Below are 20,927 nucleotides of genomic sequence, written 5' to 3'. Positions count from 1 at the left end.
TTGTGACATGAATCACCTTCGCATAGCTTTACGCATGGTTGCACCGTGTGAATCAAGCATCTTGTAAAAATATTGCATAATCAAGCGTGCATTTACATGGGAGAGTTATTTTAACCATAAAAACAAACTCCATTAACCGTTAGCTTGATTTGAACAGATTGTAATATTTTTTCCTTTTGTTTGACTCAAGTTAATTATCGATTAATAACGTGTCAAGTTTGTCGCAAACCGTTACAACCGTCTTTAATATTCGTTAGATTCCAAGGATGAGTATTATAAAATGATTATACATATTCCAAAACTGGCGATAAAAAATTTGTTTATAGTCTATAGCAATATAATGCAGTGCATACAAAATATATCTCATGCGAATAAAGTGCTTGACTAACTTGACGCAGTTTAGAAGTCTTTTTTTTCTTCTACTTTTTGATGCTCTGTGAATGCTTTTGGTTCTTGTACCGCACTTGCACTTTAATGGCTTTTCTAGTAGAAAAAAAAACATCATAATTATGATAATAAAGCTAAAATATAGGATACTTAAACCATTCATTTGTTTTAAGCATTCATTTAAACCAGCGACGGTTGTACACTTAAACAACAAATACTGTTATCTTATCATATTTCGTATCACCCCACCATCTAGTATAAAGGCAAAACTGAGAAGTAAATTTAATTAAAATAATAGTTTTTATACCATGCTCTGAAATATCAGGATAAAATAACGGAATTTTATCAAATTTATTACCACACAGCATAGTAATGAAAACATATTTTATTGTCATTTTAGCAAAAGTCATTACCAAAGCATTTCGGTAAAAATTACAGTACTTTTGGGTGTTTCAATAGTGTCCAAAACAAAGTAAAATTTACCATATTCTGGTAGTTTTGACCTTACGTTTTTCCTCGATGTTACATTTTAAAGAATGCTTCAGTGTCTAGGCTCCATTTTCAATATTATTTTCGAGCAATTTGCAGACTTTTCAAAATTTATAATAATTATCTCTGCGGTAATATGAAAGTTAGTCATGATTTGGGCAATTAAAATAAATTTTAATTTTCGATAGTAAATAAGTTTAGCCGTATACATTTTTTTATTTTACGAACATGACAAGATTCAATGACCGATTCTTAATTAAATGATTTTTAAATACCTGTCAGAACTTTAGTGATGCTATTTTTTTCTCATTTTGTTAATCTTCTCCAAAGTAATTAAAATTCTTTGTTAACCAAAGATTTCAAAGGCGTTTTTATTTATTTCCCTCTATCTTCCTTTTCTTTTCTCAAATTCTATGATATGCTATCTTAATTCTGACTATAAATGAGCTACTTTTAAATAAATAAGTCGCATCATTGCTCATTATGGCAACAAAAATACAACTTTGGTTTTGTAGAAGAAATGAAAGCTTGGATTTCGTTATTACACGCATCCCTTCATATATATTGTGTAGCGTAGTCTCACCAGTTAGACCTCCACTTATTCTAAAAGGTAAAGTGACATTTTAACCGTGCCAGAAAAATAAACTAGTGCGAATGGAACCAAGATACTGACAAAGCAAATAAATTTGTGTCACTTAGTTCTCCCTGCAAGAAATGCTGCTTATTTATTGAAAAAAAAAATTAGGTACTGCGTTCTATAAGAGTACATTAAAAAAAGAAAGTAAGAAGTACTGCTATATATTGCAATAGTGCATGTGAGTTTTAAGATAAAATATTTTAATGCATATTTGAAAAAAAATCTTTCTTAAATGTTTACATTAAAATTAATTTCAAACTCTACTTTACAATATACTACTTAAAATTTTATTTCGATCGTATTTTTTAAAGAAAACAGTTTTAAAAATGATGTAACATCCATAATATCTAAACTTCGATTATCCGAAGTGGGTCCTGATTTACTCGGATAATCAAGTTTTTAGTTTAATTGAAAAGAAGTCCTTCAGAGTAGAATTCTGTATGACATCATCTGTTAACATAAAAACTGTTAATATAATAAGAAAAATAAAAATTAATTTTAATCAAACATTTGAACATGAAGGGTACGGAAATGCACTTTATTTTATGGTTGGCTGCCCTTTAAGAATAACATCGATTAATATTTCTTTTAATAATAGATTTTAATATACGCTTGTGCTCTGAGGGCTCTCGGTTAAAATTATCTAATTTTCCAAATATGTTCTACGGTTGAACAATTATGGAAGAAAATTTTAAAGCAAAACAATTCCTTCATAAAGAATAGAAGAAAACGTCACATTATCAACCGATAAGATCACATCTTAACAAATGTGACCTCGACCTATAACGGACCCAAAATTTCTCTTCCAAAGTCTCAGAGAGACATACCTTTCCGCCAGGTACCTTCAAACTAATTAAACTCACCCAAAATATGTCGAAGAATCTGTAAGAAGAGAGATAAGATTCTCGAATAAATAGTTCCAACACGAAAGCGACAACTCAACTCCACTCAGCACGTAATTGACGTCACGGAAAGCCGAGTAAAATGGCGATACAAAGATACAAACTCCTAATGCGATAATAGTTGTCGGACTCATCTTCAAGTCTGGTCAAAGACTGGAGTTACGGAAAAGGGTATTTTATTATTTTTAATGTTTGTGCAACGATGCGGTGAATAGAGGAAGAAAAGAATAAATAGTCGAACAAGAGAGGGGGTTCTAAAAAGGAAGTGGGGGTTGAGGCGTATATTGTCGTGTGCGTGTCGAACGTTCAATCTGTCATTGGGATTCTTCTCACTTTGGATATTATGGAATAATTTTTCCTCTTCTTTCTCATAAAATCCTTGCGGCTATGACTTTGACTGTTGTATTTATTAGGGAGTGGGTTTATAATGACCGGAATAGATGACTTATCCATTTCCCAGATCTTTATTTTTTTACAATATACATATTGCAAGCAAACTAACGAAAGAAGGACATTATATATATATATATATAATAAATACAAGAAAACACGAAGAAAGTTACGAAAAACAATAAGTTTCATTTATTGCGCTGCTGCAAGTAAACAGAACTCATTAGATAAGTTCAAAATGCAGAATAAAACAAAGAAAAATTATAGACATGTGAGAAGAAGAAAAAAAAGGGGGGGGGGAAATAATAAGTAAAAAAATAACAAACAACAGTTTAAAAAGAAAAAAAAAGGACGAAATTTTATTTAAAAAACCGGAAAAAAACCGGGAAAAAAAAGATATAATCTTTTCATCAGCCCACACGATTGTATCCGCAATCTTTCTGCGAAAACATTTTTAAATCATTCTTGCAAAATTCCCGTCCATGTAAGTTGATCTGATTTCGTTACTCGCTTTATAGTCCATTTTTATACAGTTTTTTCTTTTTCTTTTATTTTATTTTATTTTCTGTTTTTACGTGTTATTTTTACTTTTTGTGTTCTATTTTATTTGTTGTAATTTTCATAAAAAAAATTTTCGAGTGCTCCTCACACTTATGTATTAATATATTTTGCTTCGGCTTTATTGATACAATATCAGTAAGCACTCTGTTTCGCAGATATAATCGTGTGGGCTGATAAAAAAGATTATATCTTTTTTTCCCCCGGTTTTTTAAATAAAATTTCATCCTTTTTTTTTTTAAACTGTTGTTTGCTATTTTTTTACTTATTATCCCCCCCCCCTTTTTTTTCATATGTCTATAATTTTTCTTTGTTTTATTCCACATTTTATTATTCTACATATATATATATATATATATATATATATATATATATATATATATATATATATATATATATATATATATATATATATATATATATATATATATATATATATATATATATATATATATATATATATATATATATATATATATATATATATATATATATATATATATATATATATATATATATATATATATATATATATATATATATATATATATATATATATATATATATATATATATATATATATATTTCTACATCAGCTTGCAAGGAATGATCCTCAGAGATCTAATTTTTATGGTTTCTTGGTCATCTGTGTTTACGATAAACACATATTGTTCACTATATATTACATATATATGAATAGAATTTGGAATAAATATTTTCGGGTATTTTATGCAATAACTGCACATTATTATAATATAACAAAACTTTTATAATTTGTGGACTTTTTAGTTATTTATTTGAGAGGTTATAAATCTAAATATTATAAATAAAACGGTTTTTTGCTTCGTTTTAATGTTTTTCTAATAATGTTAACCATATTATTTCTTATATTATTTGGAGTTAGACTGAAAAATACATTTGAAAAGTAGGGCTTGAGCTTCTGAATCTTGCGTAAAAGAAAAAATAGAGATTTTAATTTGTGGGCAATTTCTGAGAAGGATTTTGAAAGTTATGATAATTATAATATATCATGATATCACATTTTCAAAATTAATCTCTCATTGTAGCAGCATTATTACTGGTGTTAAATTCTATCGCAACTTTAACTTCATATTGTTCTCTTTATAAGAAATTACATTGCTTTATAAAAACGAATTAAATGGCTATAACAAGGAAAATGATTTTATAAAAAGATTAAATTTTGCACACACTATTACTTAATTTAATCTAAATTTTTAATAAATATTATTAATCTAAATTATGAATTAAAATATAATTATTCTAAATTATTATTAATTTAAACGAAATTGTTGTTTAAATTTAATCTAATTTAATTTAATCTAAATTTCTCGAAATTTAAAATCTCCTGCGTACATCGTAACTTTCAAACAATTAATTTAATGCTAATTAAATCAAAAAACATTTCTTTTTCTTTACTTCATTAAATTTCTTTAAGTTCGTAACAAATTTTTCATTAAAATTAAGTTAAGCGTGTTAAACCGTGAAATTCTCAAGTGAATATTCATAAAATATTTTTACACAAATTAATAAAAAATAACGAATGATCTAAACATTTCTAGAAGCGTAAAAACACGTTCGAAAATAAAAATCAATAAAATATTTTTTAAAAAAGAAGTTAAAATGATATTTATATAAAAGAAAATTAAAACCAATTTTCAACAACGCTGTAAGCAACTTAAATCCTGAACATAATATCTCCCTAGTGAACCGTAACTTCTAAGTAATTACTTTATCGCTAAACAGCACCGAAAAAACTAAAAAAAACTAATCCACTTTTTCCCTTTCTTCATTAAACTTCTTCAGGTTCATTATCCAACATTGTTGCGACATTCAAGAAAGATAAACTCTACTGATATATAACCCCTTTCCATCATCTGTCTTGGTGACCATACACGCGACGGTCAGCAGCGTGGAACCATTTTTCCGGTTCAGATGACGCAATGGATCCCCCAGAGTCAACTTCTCCTAAAACCTTTATCTTTGCCACCTCACTAAAGCAAAGATAAGAATCGCGTTACTTAAATGAACGAACACTAAACAAAAGGTTGGTAATGACTAGCATTAAAAATGGTCATTTTCATTCTTTTCGTTTGTTCAGTTTTTTTTTTTACCTGAAATTGAGGATGAGCTTGTTTCCTTTGTCAAAATCCTGAGGAAGTTGTTCCGTTAAGAAAACGCGTTTCCTTTTATTCGGTTGAGAGGGTTTACGATATTTGTACAATTTTTCCATACCAGTGATTTTGTTATCGGCAGACGATCTAAAGCATATGTATTTATGAAACTTAGTTGAAGAATTTGTCGTTTGCATCTTGAATGGCTCAAATTGAAATGACAAAGGCAATTATTGTCAAATCAGAAAAGGAGAGATGGAAATGAATGTTGATGTGTCCATTAAAGTGAAAATTAATCTTTTAACCCTGAAGATCGAGGTGAATTGTTCTTAAATGTGAGTTTTATTTATAAAAATTATAATTTTAATTTAAGAACTAGGATTATTTTGAAAATACTTAAATCATTTTTTTTCAATGGTTGCTTGAAAAATATCACCCATTTCTTATTCTCTTATCTCTTATTATCTCTTATCATCTGAGGTTAATTGTTCTTAATGGTAGACGTTAACCATTATGTCTTGTTGCACAAAATGAGAACCCAAGCTTACTTTGTGGCTATGTAAATTAAAAATTTATGTTTATCTTAGTTATGAAGCTCTAGATAATACCGAAGATTTTGGCAATATTACTTTAATTTACGTAGCTTTGTCTTTTGAAATTAACCTAAAATCTAATAGAACTTACGAATTAGGTTTATTCACGTTGCACTTAATTCAAAAAGTAATGTAACATATCAATTGGGCATAATTACACTGTTCTATAAGTTTGAATCTAACTCTAAAAGCAATTGAACGTATGAATTAGATTTATTTACGTTGCTCTGAAATTTTGAATTCTTAATAGCAATAGAACAATTTTCAATAGTAATAGAATTTATGAATTAGGTTTATTTACGTTATTTATATTTTAAGTCGAATTCAAAATGCAATAAAATTTATAAATTAGAAATTGGATCTCAAAAAACAAATCTTATAACATTAACGAGTCAAATTCAAATCCAATTTTAGTAGTTAATTTTGTTTTCGGTTTCTGTGTAACTACAAGATAGATACACATTGATGATGAATCATCCGGCATTCCACTGTTTTTTGGAGACATCTGAGAGTGAAATGACGATATCGACAATGATTATTTCAATTATTGGTTCAATTCACTGATTAAAAATCTGAAAAAATAAATAAAGTGACTTAAATAAAATAAATTAAAAGACCAAGGATGATTTATTACAATAATACCAAATACCATCAGCAGTACAAAAAGGAGTTTATCTCTGATTCTGTTTACTGATTTGCACAGCAATTATTATGCTGTTTTCCTGTTACTGAAAACAATGTAGAGATTATTTCCTCACATCGAAATAGTACGTCATTCTAATCGCAAAAACAATTAAATTACACTTCAAAAAATATCTTATTATTCCCATGGGTAAGATTATTCAAAAACTCGAAAACTCTTGTTAAAAAACTAAGTGAAAAGTATTTATCCTGGTTTAAAACTCAAATTTGTGATACAAATTCACTATTCTCTCATATTAAGTTGCAAAATGTAAGGCAAGATCAATATAAATAATGAAACTTTTAATTGGAGACTGGAAGTTTAAAACTCAATAAACCAATGTAATTAATACTTTTATTTCACACATTGTTTAAAATTTCGCTTTAAATTACATATTATTTTTCTTCTCCTTACAAAACCTTAGAAGGTATCAGGTGATAGAACTAAAGCAATCTTAACAATATCATTGCCTCGAGCTTTTGTTTAAAACTAACTTTGTTAAAAGCAATTTAGTTCCTCAAATTCAAACGGTTCGTGCCTCGAGATAACAGCCGTTACCAGTTTCAAAACTTACGGAAAGCACAAATTGTGATTCTTAGTAAGCCGAAAAATCAAGTTCTTAAAAAAAGTCTCACGTTGACGCTGGAAAAAAAAATGAGGAAATAAATAAATACGAGAAAAGAGGGTGAAGGCTGATAAAATGTAAGAGACGGGAAAAGTTAGATTCGGCCATTGTCTAGGTCGTGCAGTCGTAAAACTCAGTAGGAAATAGCGCGGGTCGTACCCAAATACCTCTATTAGTTACGTCGCTTTCACTTGAAGAATAAAAACAATGCTTTCAATAGATTATGAAGCAATAAAAGCCTATAAGCAGTGTTAAGAACTGTTAACAACCACAAAAATATTCGCTTTTTTAAAAAAGTCTTTTGATTTGAAAATATTTCAATTAAAGTTTGGCAGAAAAAATCCATTCTTTTCTTATAAGTTTTAATTTTCTATTCTAAGAAAAATTGAATAATGTGCAGCAATAATATTAAAAAAAATTCAATGCGAGATTTAAAACAGCTTAAATTCAGCGTTTTTTCTCCCCATTTAAGTATTGCATTTATTGTCATTCTGGCAAATATTGGAGCAAATATTAGCAAACTTTTTGACGTTTTTCTCACCTTATTTTGACAGTGATTGGCAGTTAGAGTTGGTAACGCCTTTTAATTTGACATAGTTTTCTAATTATTTGATCCAACTTGCTACATTTGCTTAATTGTTTTTAATAATTTCATTTTTGTGCGTAACAGAGGCTCATTTAAAAGAAAAAATTCAGATTATCAATATTAACATTTCACATTTTAAAGCACATTTAATTTTATAATTTTTAATCAGCTATTAATAAATAAATTTCTACTTAACTATTTGATTCAATAAAAAAATCTCGCCCGTTGAAAGGAATTCATAATTTTTTAGCAGTCACTTTATGTAATGTTCATAAACTAATACAAATTTTGACACAGTTAGAACTTAAATGTTTCAACATTTTAACAATCCTAGATAAGTATTCTCTCTAATGAATTGATGACACGCTAATATTTTTATTCTATAGCATTTGAAACAATCTAGAGCTTTTCTGAAATATTCAAAAGAGTGAATGTGATCAGAAAACGGTTTCTCAGAAATACATAATCTTAAAGTAAAAGCGTTTGTGTAAAATTTTAACTTGCATTAAAAATAATGCAATTTCGTTTTGGCGTTCTTTTAAGTCAAGCAAGTGTATTTTTTTTTCGACGTTCTAAGTTGACATATCACTATGCCAACTTAATTTAAGTTGAAATATATAATTGGAGTATATAGTTGTTCCCAAACATCATATTAGAGCATTATTTATCGCATCATCAGTTTGATTTAAGAACTATTTCAACTTTTTATAAAATTCATTCATGTTGTAGAAATATGTAATTTTTTATCTATTAATATATTTACTAATTCTATTTGCCCATGTAAAATAGAACCTCACACATTTGTATTTCTTTTACAGGTTCGATACAGGTTTGGTTGCTACGATGAAGTACAAAAACTGGACTGCCGCAGAGTCCGGCATTGCAATTGGATTCGCTTCTTGCGTTGTTCACAAACTCTTAGCAATGACGTAAATCTTATAGGAACACTGGTAAAAGGTGAACCAGTATTTGAAACTGTAAGAACTGTACCGTCAAATACCGAGCTTATTGTGTACCTGGAGAGTGGCAGTGAAACAGACGATTCCTTACGATCTCAAATGTCTCTTATGGCTTGTCGCACTCTTACAGCTGCACATTACAGACACGCAATGGGTCTCATTCTTGAAGGTAAGTTGGTATAGTGAAAATTATTCTCTAATATTCAAGTACTTTTTATACTTAAATCTATTCTCCTTTTATTCTCGGTAAAGCATGCTCATGTACACTCATGTCTTGTTTATTTATACCGGATACGGCTATTAACGTCCAGGACTGATTTATTAACACTTGAAAATAAACAAGTGAATAATATACACATTACATTTGCTCCAAAGTAACCTCAACCTCACTTCTGTACTCAACTGTAAGTTTCAGAAACAATTTTTGAAGCCCACTAACATGTTCTTCATCTCTGGCGTCAAAATTTCCTTAAAATCTTCGGCATACTTGAATTCCATTAAGTTTTTTATATTACTGCAGAATAGCGGTTTGGGGGTTTAGCCTTTGCCTGCAACAATGGGTTTAGCCGTGGTTCAACCGTTCTAACTGCTGTATATCAGATATCAGGGATTTTTTTTTTGTGTGTGTCTGGGTGGTTTGGAATGCAATCTAGTATAATGTTCCTAGTTTCAGAACTGGAGAAGACAACGCAAAGTTGGGTGGTTTCGATGCGTGGTGAGGAGATCGGGTGTTTATTACCGCCATCTGCCCTCCAATCTGAATTGTAGAAGCGCAGTGTACGCTTATGCTAATATTGTCGTTGGATTATCATGAAGGATAAATCCCTGCTCATTGCCTATAGCTGATTCCATTAATGTAGCTTTACTGAGAAGATTACAAAGAAAGCAATCACAGTTTTTCTTTCTTTCTTTGAACTTAAATCGACAATTCTTCTCTCTATTCGTTCGGTTGTTTTCTTTCTTACTATGAACTCACAGCAATAGCGCTTGAAAACATATTCCGTTTTACAATAGGTTCTAATTACAGTTACCTATTTTTTTTATAATTTCATATCAGTGGCAATTAACTTCAACTGAAAGGAAGATTTCCTTCAGGCCATCAAATTTAGAATCATTTAGGCATCAATTTAAGCTTAATTATCCTTACACCTCGATTCAATTTTATAAGCCATCAATTAAAGTTTTATTTACATAACCATAAATCGGAATGCAACAAGCAAAAAGGATACTCATAATCCATACAGACATCTCCAGGAAGTTCGACACCATTCTCTAACCATAGAACTATCTTCAAACTGGATCGAGTTCTGAAAAAAATGGCATAGTGGCGGTTACGGTACGCTGACGCCTTCAGTGGCAGACGTCAAAAATATCATTTAAAAGAGTTCCACAAATTGATGGGGATAAACTTGACGTGTCTCAATTTTCACATCAAGGGTCTAGGAAGCCTGTTATCGTTCTCTATGATTATTTCTTGGATGCTCTAGTTGGTGAATTGAAGTCTCCTTTTGAACGGAATGTTACACCCGTTTTGGAATACGGCAAAATTGTTTTTTCATTTTTTTATTTTGCCTTTTAATGAAGGATAGAAAAAGTAAAAAAAAGAGAAAAGAGAAGATTCTTGGTAATTCATTCAATACCTTCAGGTCGATCAACTGTTCGGGCCCACCTAACCCTGCGGGAAAGAAACCTTCAAATATGTTTTTTTTCCATATATATCCAACATCATATGTTTCTAAAATAAACAGTTTAGATTTACGAAGTGTGGCCTTCTTTTTCGAAAGGTTACTGATCGCCATGGATGAATTTGGCTTCCGAGGCAAACGTTTAAAATTTGTATGGTGTTACTATACTAAAAAAAGTATAGTTGCTATTTTTCAATTCTATGCATTTTAAGTAAATTTTGCTTATTACATTTACAGTGCATTTTAACTATTCGTGTAATAAATTCTAATAACGATCAGACTATTCTTTCCAAAAATTTTATTGTATTAATCGTTATATTCTGCGTTATTCCTAAATCTTTATCTGCAGGGTAGAAAATGATATGCTCGCCACCGCGCAATAACACATTCTCTCCATAGCGTCCCTTCCCATATTCCACTTAAAGACATATTTTTTTTGTTTAATTCTGATGTTTTGGGCTTGTTTCGTCAGAATGTTTTAAATTAGATTAGATGCTTTTGCAGATATTCACTTCATGAAGTCCTCAAATTATGAATCGAACATTGCGATTCGCGATTGTAGTTCGTGAATATCATTAGTGTTGAAACGGTATCCAACTAGGTTTAATGTTAACTCGATATCCAAACTGCGCTTAGTGGTTTTCATGATTTACAAATCACAACTTCTATTCATTCAATTTTAAAATACAGCATTGCAATGTATTGTGACGTAGTCTATGAATCACGTGTCATAATCCTTCAAATCATAAATCTTTATTCATATTGTGATGAATTGCAAAATATATACCGAGCTTTGATATTACTGCATTACGATTTGAGCATCATATTTTGCGATTAGTGATATTCCAGTGAATTACAATTTGGAATTGCACTAGGATTCGCATTCGCGTTTGTTAAACGTTACTTTTCAAGATTTTTATTACTAAGATTCTTGCTCACAACAACTCTCAAAATGCAAAACACGCCTTTTTTTTCTTCTTTTTATTATTCTTTTTCTCACATCGCCATTTGTATTGCGTATGCTCATGAGTGCGAAACTTATTGATATCATTAAAATTTCACAAATGAACTTCAAATTCCGCAGTTATCTACAAAACATTTTTTTTCGATTGCTAATGCTCGCCTTAGAACACTGCCAATTATTCTTTGAATAATAGTACGTGTAAAATTTAAGTACATCTTTAGATGTTGCAATTCAGCAACTCAGAATTATCAGCAGAAAAAAAAATACATCTTTATTCAATATTTTAATGCAGAACATATTTGTTAAGGATTCATCTAATTATCTGTTGACCAGCATGGGTTCTAAACGTCCTTAAGTGACGTTGAAGTCAGCACATCAAATTGCAGTAAATATTGTTCAATCATAAGTCTATATAGTAAAATAATCATGAGACAGATGCTTCAAAAAAAAATTTTCTCCTCTATTAGTACTGCATTTATTTATTTTTTTTTTTAACATTTCATTCATAAAAAGAGCTATGCGCAATACAGTTTTATTTCAGAAATTGAATGAGAATCGAGTGATTCTTCAACAAAGAATTGACCTCATGAGTACAATTTGTTTTAAAAAAACTGTTTGATAATTACATCAGCGTAAGCATTCAGAAATTTACTGTCAAAAGGAACGCTCAACTGTCAATCGATAGTGAAAAGCAATCTTTAGTCTGGAGAAAGTCTGAAGACTAATTACGAAATCAGGGAGCAATAGAACATTTATTGGGAGAATTCTTTATGCTTTTATGAAGAATTTTCTTTTTTTTCCCTAATGTTTGAATAACTGAATACTATGTATGGCATTTAATAAAAAAAAACTCATTTGATTGGGAAAATCTTTATGCATTTTGGTTTTGGAGAACCATTTTTACATATGGGCGGTTTTGGCAACTATGGATCTTCTCCCTTTTGGTAGCAAAAAATAAACAACTCTTATCCTTATGCAAAATAATAGCAACTCCCACTATTTATTTATTTTTTAATTTTGAATTTTACTGTAGCAATATACATGGTGAAGATAAAGTTTTCCTTCTTTATTTTTTGATCTTGATGTTTGAATCGCTGAATACTATGAATAACTGAATACTTTGAATAACCGCATACTATATATGACATTCAATAAAAGCAACTCGATTGATTGTAAAATCTTCGTGCATTTTTTGGGAGCCATTCAAATTATTACGCATGCATGTTTTTGACAATTAAGGATCTCCTTCCCTGCTGGGTAACAGAAATAAGCAACTCTTATCCTTACATAAAAATGTAGCAATGCCAACCAGCCTTTTGCTTTCACTTTCAATTTTACTGTAGTAATCTAATTTAGTGATTAAATTACGATGAAAGATGTAACTTTTAAAAAACTTATGTTTTTATTTGTTTCATAAAATTTTGATTCGAATGCTCTACAGGAATCTTTCGTATATCCCTTCAGTAGTTATAACTCATTAAAGATTTCCTTTTTTCAATTTTCTAATTCTCGAATATTTACTTCAATTTTTGGCTTATACTTTTTCCCTATTTTCCAACTTTTTTGGCAATTAAATAAAAGGAAAATAAAAGATCTCAGTCTCATACGTAAGCACTGCTGACACCCTTCCACCCTTTTTGTTAGTCTAAGTAAGCAAATTCCAAAGTCTTTTTCTCCCTTTAGCATCTGCGTAATTTTGAATGACTGTCCAGAAATCAGCTTTGCGTTAGTTCATATTAAACAGTTGTACTTTTATCCAAGGCTTGAGAAAAGTTTCAAATTAAATTGAAATCGAGATCCCGAATGTGTGCAAAAGAAGTACCTTATTTCGCTTAAAAAAAGCGTTGTTCTGATTTCAATTTATTTATTTTTTTAGTTTATAATAATTTATTAACCACATAAGAAAAGTTCTGTTCTGAAAAAAAAATAGTTAGAAAAACTTTATGCGTTGCAAGCTAGAATAAGAAATGAGGTAGTGATTTCGGTTTTTCCTTTTGTTACTTCTTTATTTATTAAATATTTTTTTTGGTTAGACATTTTAAATAATTAGCTATGCAAAAATCTGAAAAGTTTATTAAAACATAAAAAACACGCTTTTTGTCTCAGAATCCTGAACATAAATCCAATCAGAATTCGTATAAGAATCCTGATCAGAATCCCAACCGAATTCATTTCAGAATCTTCTAAGAATCAAATGAATTGTTAGCCTGCATTGGCTACTTAATTATTATATTCGAACTTCGAATAAAATTTTTAACCTAAGTATTATTCGTATACCCTTATTGAAAAAACCCTTATTAACCCGTATAGAAAGTATGGCATATTATTGGCCATTTAAAGCCAAATTCAAATTGTTTTAGAATGTTTTAAACATTATCTATTTAAATGTGAGATTTCTGAAAAAAAATAGGCAATTTGCACTTCCAAAAACTATTAAATTTAAACTTATATGAGATGTACATTTTTTTTGGTAAAGAAAACCAATTCAAATGTTTTTTACGCATGCCAATATTTTAAATTATATTTTTATTCAAATTATATCAAATTACTTTTTAAATGACCAATTCAAAGAATTTATGAATTTGAGTTCATAAATTAAAAAATGTAATACGAGGCTATTTCATGGTCTTGTCCCTTACGGAACACATGAAAGTATAAATATATTTGTCAAAAAATACTTCATAAATATGCATCTATGTCTGAAATATCTAAGTGCTTAATGCGAGCACATAATAATTTTGTTCGTATTTATAAAATAAGAAAGTAAAGATAGAATTTCCAGTTTTCTCTCCTATGTTGAATCAACCTATCTAATAAAAAAAGCAGACTGCTTTCATTTTAACTAAATAAGTAATAGTTGAGGAAGCAACCGAAATTGATGTAAATTATTATAGAACTACCGTCATGCTCCATTTTACTTTATTCGAAAAAGTTCATCGATCCTTATAGACAAGAGTACAAAAGTGAATATTTTACAAGCAGATATTAGACAACTAATAATTACAAACTTGATTTACCTCCTACGCATTTTTTACAATAGATCTACTATTCAGTGTCTTATAAAATATTTTATCACTAATTGTTATATTGTATGTGACATGATGCCGCGCAAATATTTAGCAAAAACCTATGACCTGCATCGCCTAACATTTGGGTGCGAGCTCTTCATTCAAATAAGGCTAATTAGTGAGTACACAGTAGAGATAATATGAGCTATTCAGGTGAAATGATTTAATCTTTTGTCTTTAAGTAGAAAAAATAGTCATATTTTCTTTTTCGGAATCACTAAGAAATATTTCGTTTCTAATGAAATGAAAGAGAGTACATAAATATAAGTACACCCTTAAGAATGGTAATTAAGAAGGATTTGGAGTAAGCTGTTAGCTGTCAAATGTTTTGACCTTAAATGTTGCAGACAGGTCTAGACGTAGTTCTATACAACAGTTAAATGTTTTTTATTTATTTTATTTTTTTTAAATATAGTTCTTATAAAGAAAAAAAATCGAAATATGTAATATTTGGAACTCTTAAATTATTTCGTCACAAATAGTTTCAAATTATTTCTAAATGAAATGTTTTGAGTCAAAATAAAAGTTGCATACAATTCCTGACGGATTTACATACGGTAATTAAGATTTTTCAAATGCAGAATTTTTAAGAAAAGAAGTTTAGAGTTCTTCATGTTTGGTACTTTTAATTTATGCTGTCACAAATAATTACAATTTATTACTAAGTTAAATGTTAAGAGTAAAAAAAAAATGAAAGGATGTTAAAGATAAATGACTTTTTAAACAATGCTGCAGAATATTCTATTTTTTACTTACTTGCATGTTCCTTTATTTTATAAAGTTATGAAAATTGATGTTATAATCCTATATAAGTACTGGGAATTCCACATTGCCATAATTAGTGGGAAAGATCTTGCAAAGAAGATTTTTGTACAAAACCCTACACTAGTTTAAAAGAGTAAATGATAAAAAAATAATAGTTCTATTCCGCTGAATCAAATTTTGGAGTGAAAGAAGTAAACAGCTGGTAAATAAGTAGATATTATTGTAGGAGACAAATGTGATAATGCGACAATATGTATGACAATACCTTGTACTGTAGGAGTCTTTAACAGTAGGCCTTGTCTCACTCTGAGCTGTCAGATCAAATAAGAAAATGATTTTCTTAAGAGCCTCAAAATACAATTCATCTATATCCTAAATATTTTGAAAGAAAAGCTGTTATCCACCGAATTCAGTAGAACCTCAATTATTTGTTATCCGATTCTGACACCCTTTCTACGGTATATGGTGACGGCTTCTGGTTCATTGATCACGATGCTTACTTTCTATATATTGTGAATATTAATCACATGACGCGATTTGTAAATCGGGAGAACACAAATCGCGGTGAACGAATTGTGGAGCATTAGTATCATGATAGTATTGTGTGGAAGAACAACCATTCATTTTCACAATTCCCATAATTTAATGCAATGTTTGTAAACTTGAGCAGCAATGGTTCAGGGTATAGAGCGTTTGCCTTCCAATTAAGTGTGGTGTTCAAATCTCAGTGATGGCTGGTCGATACGAGTCAGCATTCGGCTTGCACCGACCACAGTGATGACTTGAAATATCCTCAATGGTAAATGGATCATGCGTTAGAGTCCCTTTGCCGTCAGACTAACCGTTGAGGTTCTCCTGGTCTACTTCTCCGTGTAACGCAAATGCGGGTTAGTTCCACCACGAAGGCGAATTTCCCCCAATACTTGATCCAGGAGTTCCCTTGTCTTCCGGATTGGGTTTAAAAATACAAGGTTACGGAGTTGAATATTAGTAGTCGGCTGTTCAACGACGGTTATAAAACAATATGTTTGTAAACTTAGAAGAGGTAACTAATGACATATTTTAATTATCTAACGTATTTTACTGTCCTACATACCACTGGTAAAATTGGGAACAGATAATTGATATTCTAAGTTGTAATGCATGATGTTTTTCAGTTATTGACGATATTTTCTTTTTCATAAACATGACAAAAATATTATTGCACAAAGTGTACAACTGACGAAAGTGCTTTTCGTTTCATAAAACATTAATTGTACTGGATTGAACCAGGTAGTAGGATCGTTACATCTGAAGATAAATTTACAAGCATAGAGACAAATACGAAATGCTATGTTTATGTGATAGGCTAATTAAATAATCCTGCTCCTTGCAAGTACCTACCTTTAGTTAGCCATACGCAGAGCAAATCGAAAAAAATCTCCGGAACAACAGAAAGATCTTATGCTTGTTGTAATAGATTCATATACATTTAGATTAAGTGAAAAATATGTCATTCAATATTAATTAATCATAACTTATTCCAAGCAATTTAAAATGTCTCTAAGTAGCTTATAATACAAAACCTTATTAAAAGGTTTGTTATAAATCCTAAGAAAATTCAGTTTCATTGAAAAATTATCTGCATATTTTTTTAATTAGCCCAGAAACATAGACTAGGCCAATTGATTGCTGAAAAACTAACAGATTGGAGGTTACTGAAGACTTCCAATTTGCCTGGTGCATTACAAATTGCCAACAATGTTTACAGAAAGCGAAATTTTTCAATATCGTTTAATGAGTTGAACGGAATGAAATGAAAGTCGAACTGAAAACTGAAACGGATTTAGTAAGCATTTAAAGGAACTCAGCCGTTTTTCAATTTATTTTCATAATGAGATTTTTGTTTGGCCCAAAGAAAAATGTTGTCATTCTGCTTGCCACTGTTGCTTGCGCTATTAAAAAAAACTTTCAAGCATATTTGATGAATATGTAATAATATATTTCCAACACTGAAGTTTGGAAACGAAGTCATCAATTCAGAAGCACACTGTTTAATAATTTCCCATTCTCCTGTAAAATTTAAAATGTAGGATAATGAAAGTGTCATGAACAACCATCCTTCAATTAGTCTTATATGTCTTAATACCACCTGTCACCTTGTAAAAATCATCATCCATCATCATCGACCTTTCTGAAGTGTCATCTTTTATTCCCTGTCAAGATATACGTCTTATTCTCAGAATCCAAGATGCTGAAATGCAACCCAATTCCAAGAAGGTCTCTCTTTTGAATATTAAAACTCGGCCCATTATTACCATTTGAATAAAGATGAATTATCAAAAGAAAAATTACCAGTCTTAAAAGCAACTTGATGCCAAATGAGAGCTAATTCGGTAGTATTTTGGAAGCGAGCCCAACACCCACAGTCGGGCAAAGCGGCTTGCAAAATAACTAGAGGCTTCTAATTGCGATGGATTTGCATAAATGAATGCTTAATTAGGCGAGGGAGGGTAGTCGGAACATTACTGTACTAACTGCTTAGGTTATTCTATTAAACAGCCTGTTGAGAACAAGTAGCAGATGTATTTTGTCAGCTTATTGCTCGCTAGATGCATTTTAATCAATGAAAATATGCTTAACTTTTCATTAAAATGCGTTTTAAGTGCTTCCTGGAGAACTTTTGGTTTAATTGCTTTATTTAAATTACTTTACTAATGTTGAATGCGCAAAGAATATAGGATTGCGCATTTTAAGTTTCACGTAATCTTCCAGTTATAAGAAAATTTAGTTTAATTATACTTCGAGAACTCGTTGTTTAGACAAGCAAAATTTCATTTTGTTTCTTTCATCTGATTTTTTTTTAATTATTTATTTAGATTAATCAAGTTTTTGAAAGCTTTTATATGTGTTAAAAGGTTTTTCTTCTTGTTTATGTTCGATAAATATTTTTACTATTATAATATTTGAAATATAAAATTCAAATGAATAATTAATAACCTTAGGGTATTATTTAAAATATAAATTATTATAAATTAGGAAGAAAAAAAAATTTGAAAAATTAAAGACTTTAATTGTTGCTGTATATGATATTAAATTTTTGTCGAATAAAATGAAAGGTATGTAAATAACACTGTTTCTTTTTAATTATTTGAGGTGATGCATATCAAATCCATACCAAATCTCTTAAATACCAGAACGGTTCCTTTATTTATTCATATTTGTTCAAAGAAATTGTTCCGTACGTTTTTATCAGTGTTCTTAAATTTGTTCTGATCCCATCTCCAACGTTCTAACCTTAATTTCTTAAGCCCCAAAAGCTCATTTATAATATTTGTGACGTTTTTTTAAACAGTTTAAGGATTATCTCAAAATTCAGTTGAGCTAGCTTTACACTGCTTCATACAAACTAACTCGTTTCTATATCACTGTTATTTAAAACAAATATTTAACTTTGTAATTTAATTATAAATTGTTATTTTACTTTTATACTACTATTTACAATTTTAAATAATTAATTTTAAAAGAAATTATATTTTTAAAAAATTTTTATTCATTATTTTTTTATAAATTTTTCAAGTTACATCTTATAAATTTTTTTTAAAAGGAAACTTCTGATACTTAATTCTGATACTTAATCAATGAAAATTAGATATTTTTTTAAATTCCTTAAAATAATGTCATTTTTGTTTATGAATTTATTTTTTTGTTCTAATAAGTTGTTGGAACTGCTGAACAAATATCTACATTCGACAAATGTTTTACATTCTAAGATACCTGAATAAAAATAACATCAGTGTTTCGTTATTGATGCCTAAAGAAAAACAAAAATATGAACATAGTTCACTGTCCTATGCCATTTTAAAAAAGAAATTGTACATTATAATACTGAAATTCCTTCCATCTAAATTGTTTTAAGCATTTCAAGAAAAATTATCCATTACTATTGAACGCATATTGAGTATTAACAATTTAACTCTTTGACGATCAAATAAAATATGACATGCCATTTTTTGTCTCATGACAACATCGAATTCTCAATACTCTCGAATTAGCGACTTATATTTAATGCAAATGCCATAAAATAGTCATATCTTTTTAATTAATGTTTAAATCTGAATTAAAACGGCCCTGGGCATTTTTAGTTTACCAAAATTACTCAGTGCGGTTAAACAAGGCTTTCTCCATGACCAATAATAATTTATATTTCAAAGGACTCTACGGAAATACTTATGACTGCTCTGTTTCAATTTAAGAACACTCCATATCATGGCGAAAATTCTTTCATTTACATTAGTAATTTAAAATTTTAGCTATAGAAAACACATAGACGGGCTAAACAAACACTAAAATTTGAAATATCTTTAGTTATTATTTTCTTTTTTTAAAAGTTTGAAATTGCAAATAAAGTATGTCAGAATTAAACCTCTTCATAACAGCTAATTATGTCATAACTTGATTACAATCTGACAAATAAAAAAAATAATATCTGAAACATCATTTAATTCTTGGTAAAACAGAACTCATTTTATCTCTAGTTTAAATTTAATGTTACGAATGGAGCTAAAAGAGAATCTACCGTAAATGGTATCTCTTCCCTTGGTATGATGCTCCCTTATTAATTAATTAAAACGCGTTTTGTATAGTAGCTTTTGACTCAGTGACCTTTCACAATAATAAGACTCTTGAAAAATGCTTCTGCAAACAATAATATACAATGGTACAATTTGGATGAATCATGATTCCAAAATGGTGCGTTTTTTAATTTCTCTTCTTTTGTTTTGCAATCGATAAACTTTAGCACAGTTTATAATCAATCAAAGGTCCATCTCTTCCGCTTCAAGATATTTCACCTCTAAGGCATTGATTCGACAGCTCCTCATTAATAAATGACAGGCCATTGAGACAAAATATTGTAGTGTCTCCAACAGGTAATGGAGATATGTTTTTGCTTTTCCAAATCCGAACCCTCCCCGAAGTAAAGAACGAATAAAAAAAACAAGGTCGTTTGGTTCTTCTTTTACAAAAGATCGTCATTGATGTGTGCCGCGGGTGATGTTCATTTATGCAAATTATTGATTTCAAACATAGAAGAGCGGGAGACTTTGGCGACAACATTCACATATGAAACCTGTCATTGTGAACTGGCGAAAAATATATGACCATATTTTCTGTCTTTTTTTCTTCGTGACAAATTATTTATTGCTTTTTCTTACGAAAGAGGTTGATAAAAGTTGTTAAAAATAAGGAAGGCATGTTTGAAGAAAGGTATACATAAGTCAAAATAACTGATAGCAATCTTTATTTAATAAACACTTTTACGTCCTGTTTATGTACTATTAATATACTTTATCCGATAGTTATGAGATGTTAATTATAAATATAATGAGAGAAATACATAAATCATATCATCTAATTGTGTTTATAAATAATATTTTTGCGTCTTACTATTAAAAAACAATGTCTGGTAATTTTTGACATTCTTTGATAAATATCAACATTTATACACACTATTAGAGATTTAAG

At 29.5% G+C, this 20,927-nt stretch overlaps 1 protein-coding gene across 1 annotated transcript in view; it reads left to right on the top strand.

Moving 5' to 3' along the window:
• LOC107443645 (uncharacterized) overlaps positions 1-20,927 on the top strand; it is a 92,703-nt gene that overhangs the window by 17,427 nt on the left and 54,349 nt on the right. Inside the window, exon 2 of the mRNA XM_021146422.4 lies at positions 8,800-9,109. Coding sequence (XP_021002081.1) covers positions 8,800-9,109 — 310 coding nt within the window. The remainder of the gene's footprint in view (positions 1-8,799; positions 9,110-20,927) is intronic.

The sequence above is a fragment of the Parasteatoda tepidariorum genome, chromosome 8 (assembly GCF_982258835.1).
Source record: "Parasteatoda tepidariorum strain Cologne lab strain chromosome 8, Ptep-v5.0, whole genome shotgun sequence".
In the NCBI taxonomy this organism is placed as follows: domain Eukaryota; kingdom Metazoa; phylum Arthropoda; class Arachnida; order Araneae; family Theridiidae; genus Parasteatoda; species Parasteatoda tepidariorum.
The sequence above is the reverse complement of the archived record's forward strand: the minus strand, read 5'-3'. Positions and strand labels throughout refer to the sequence as shown.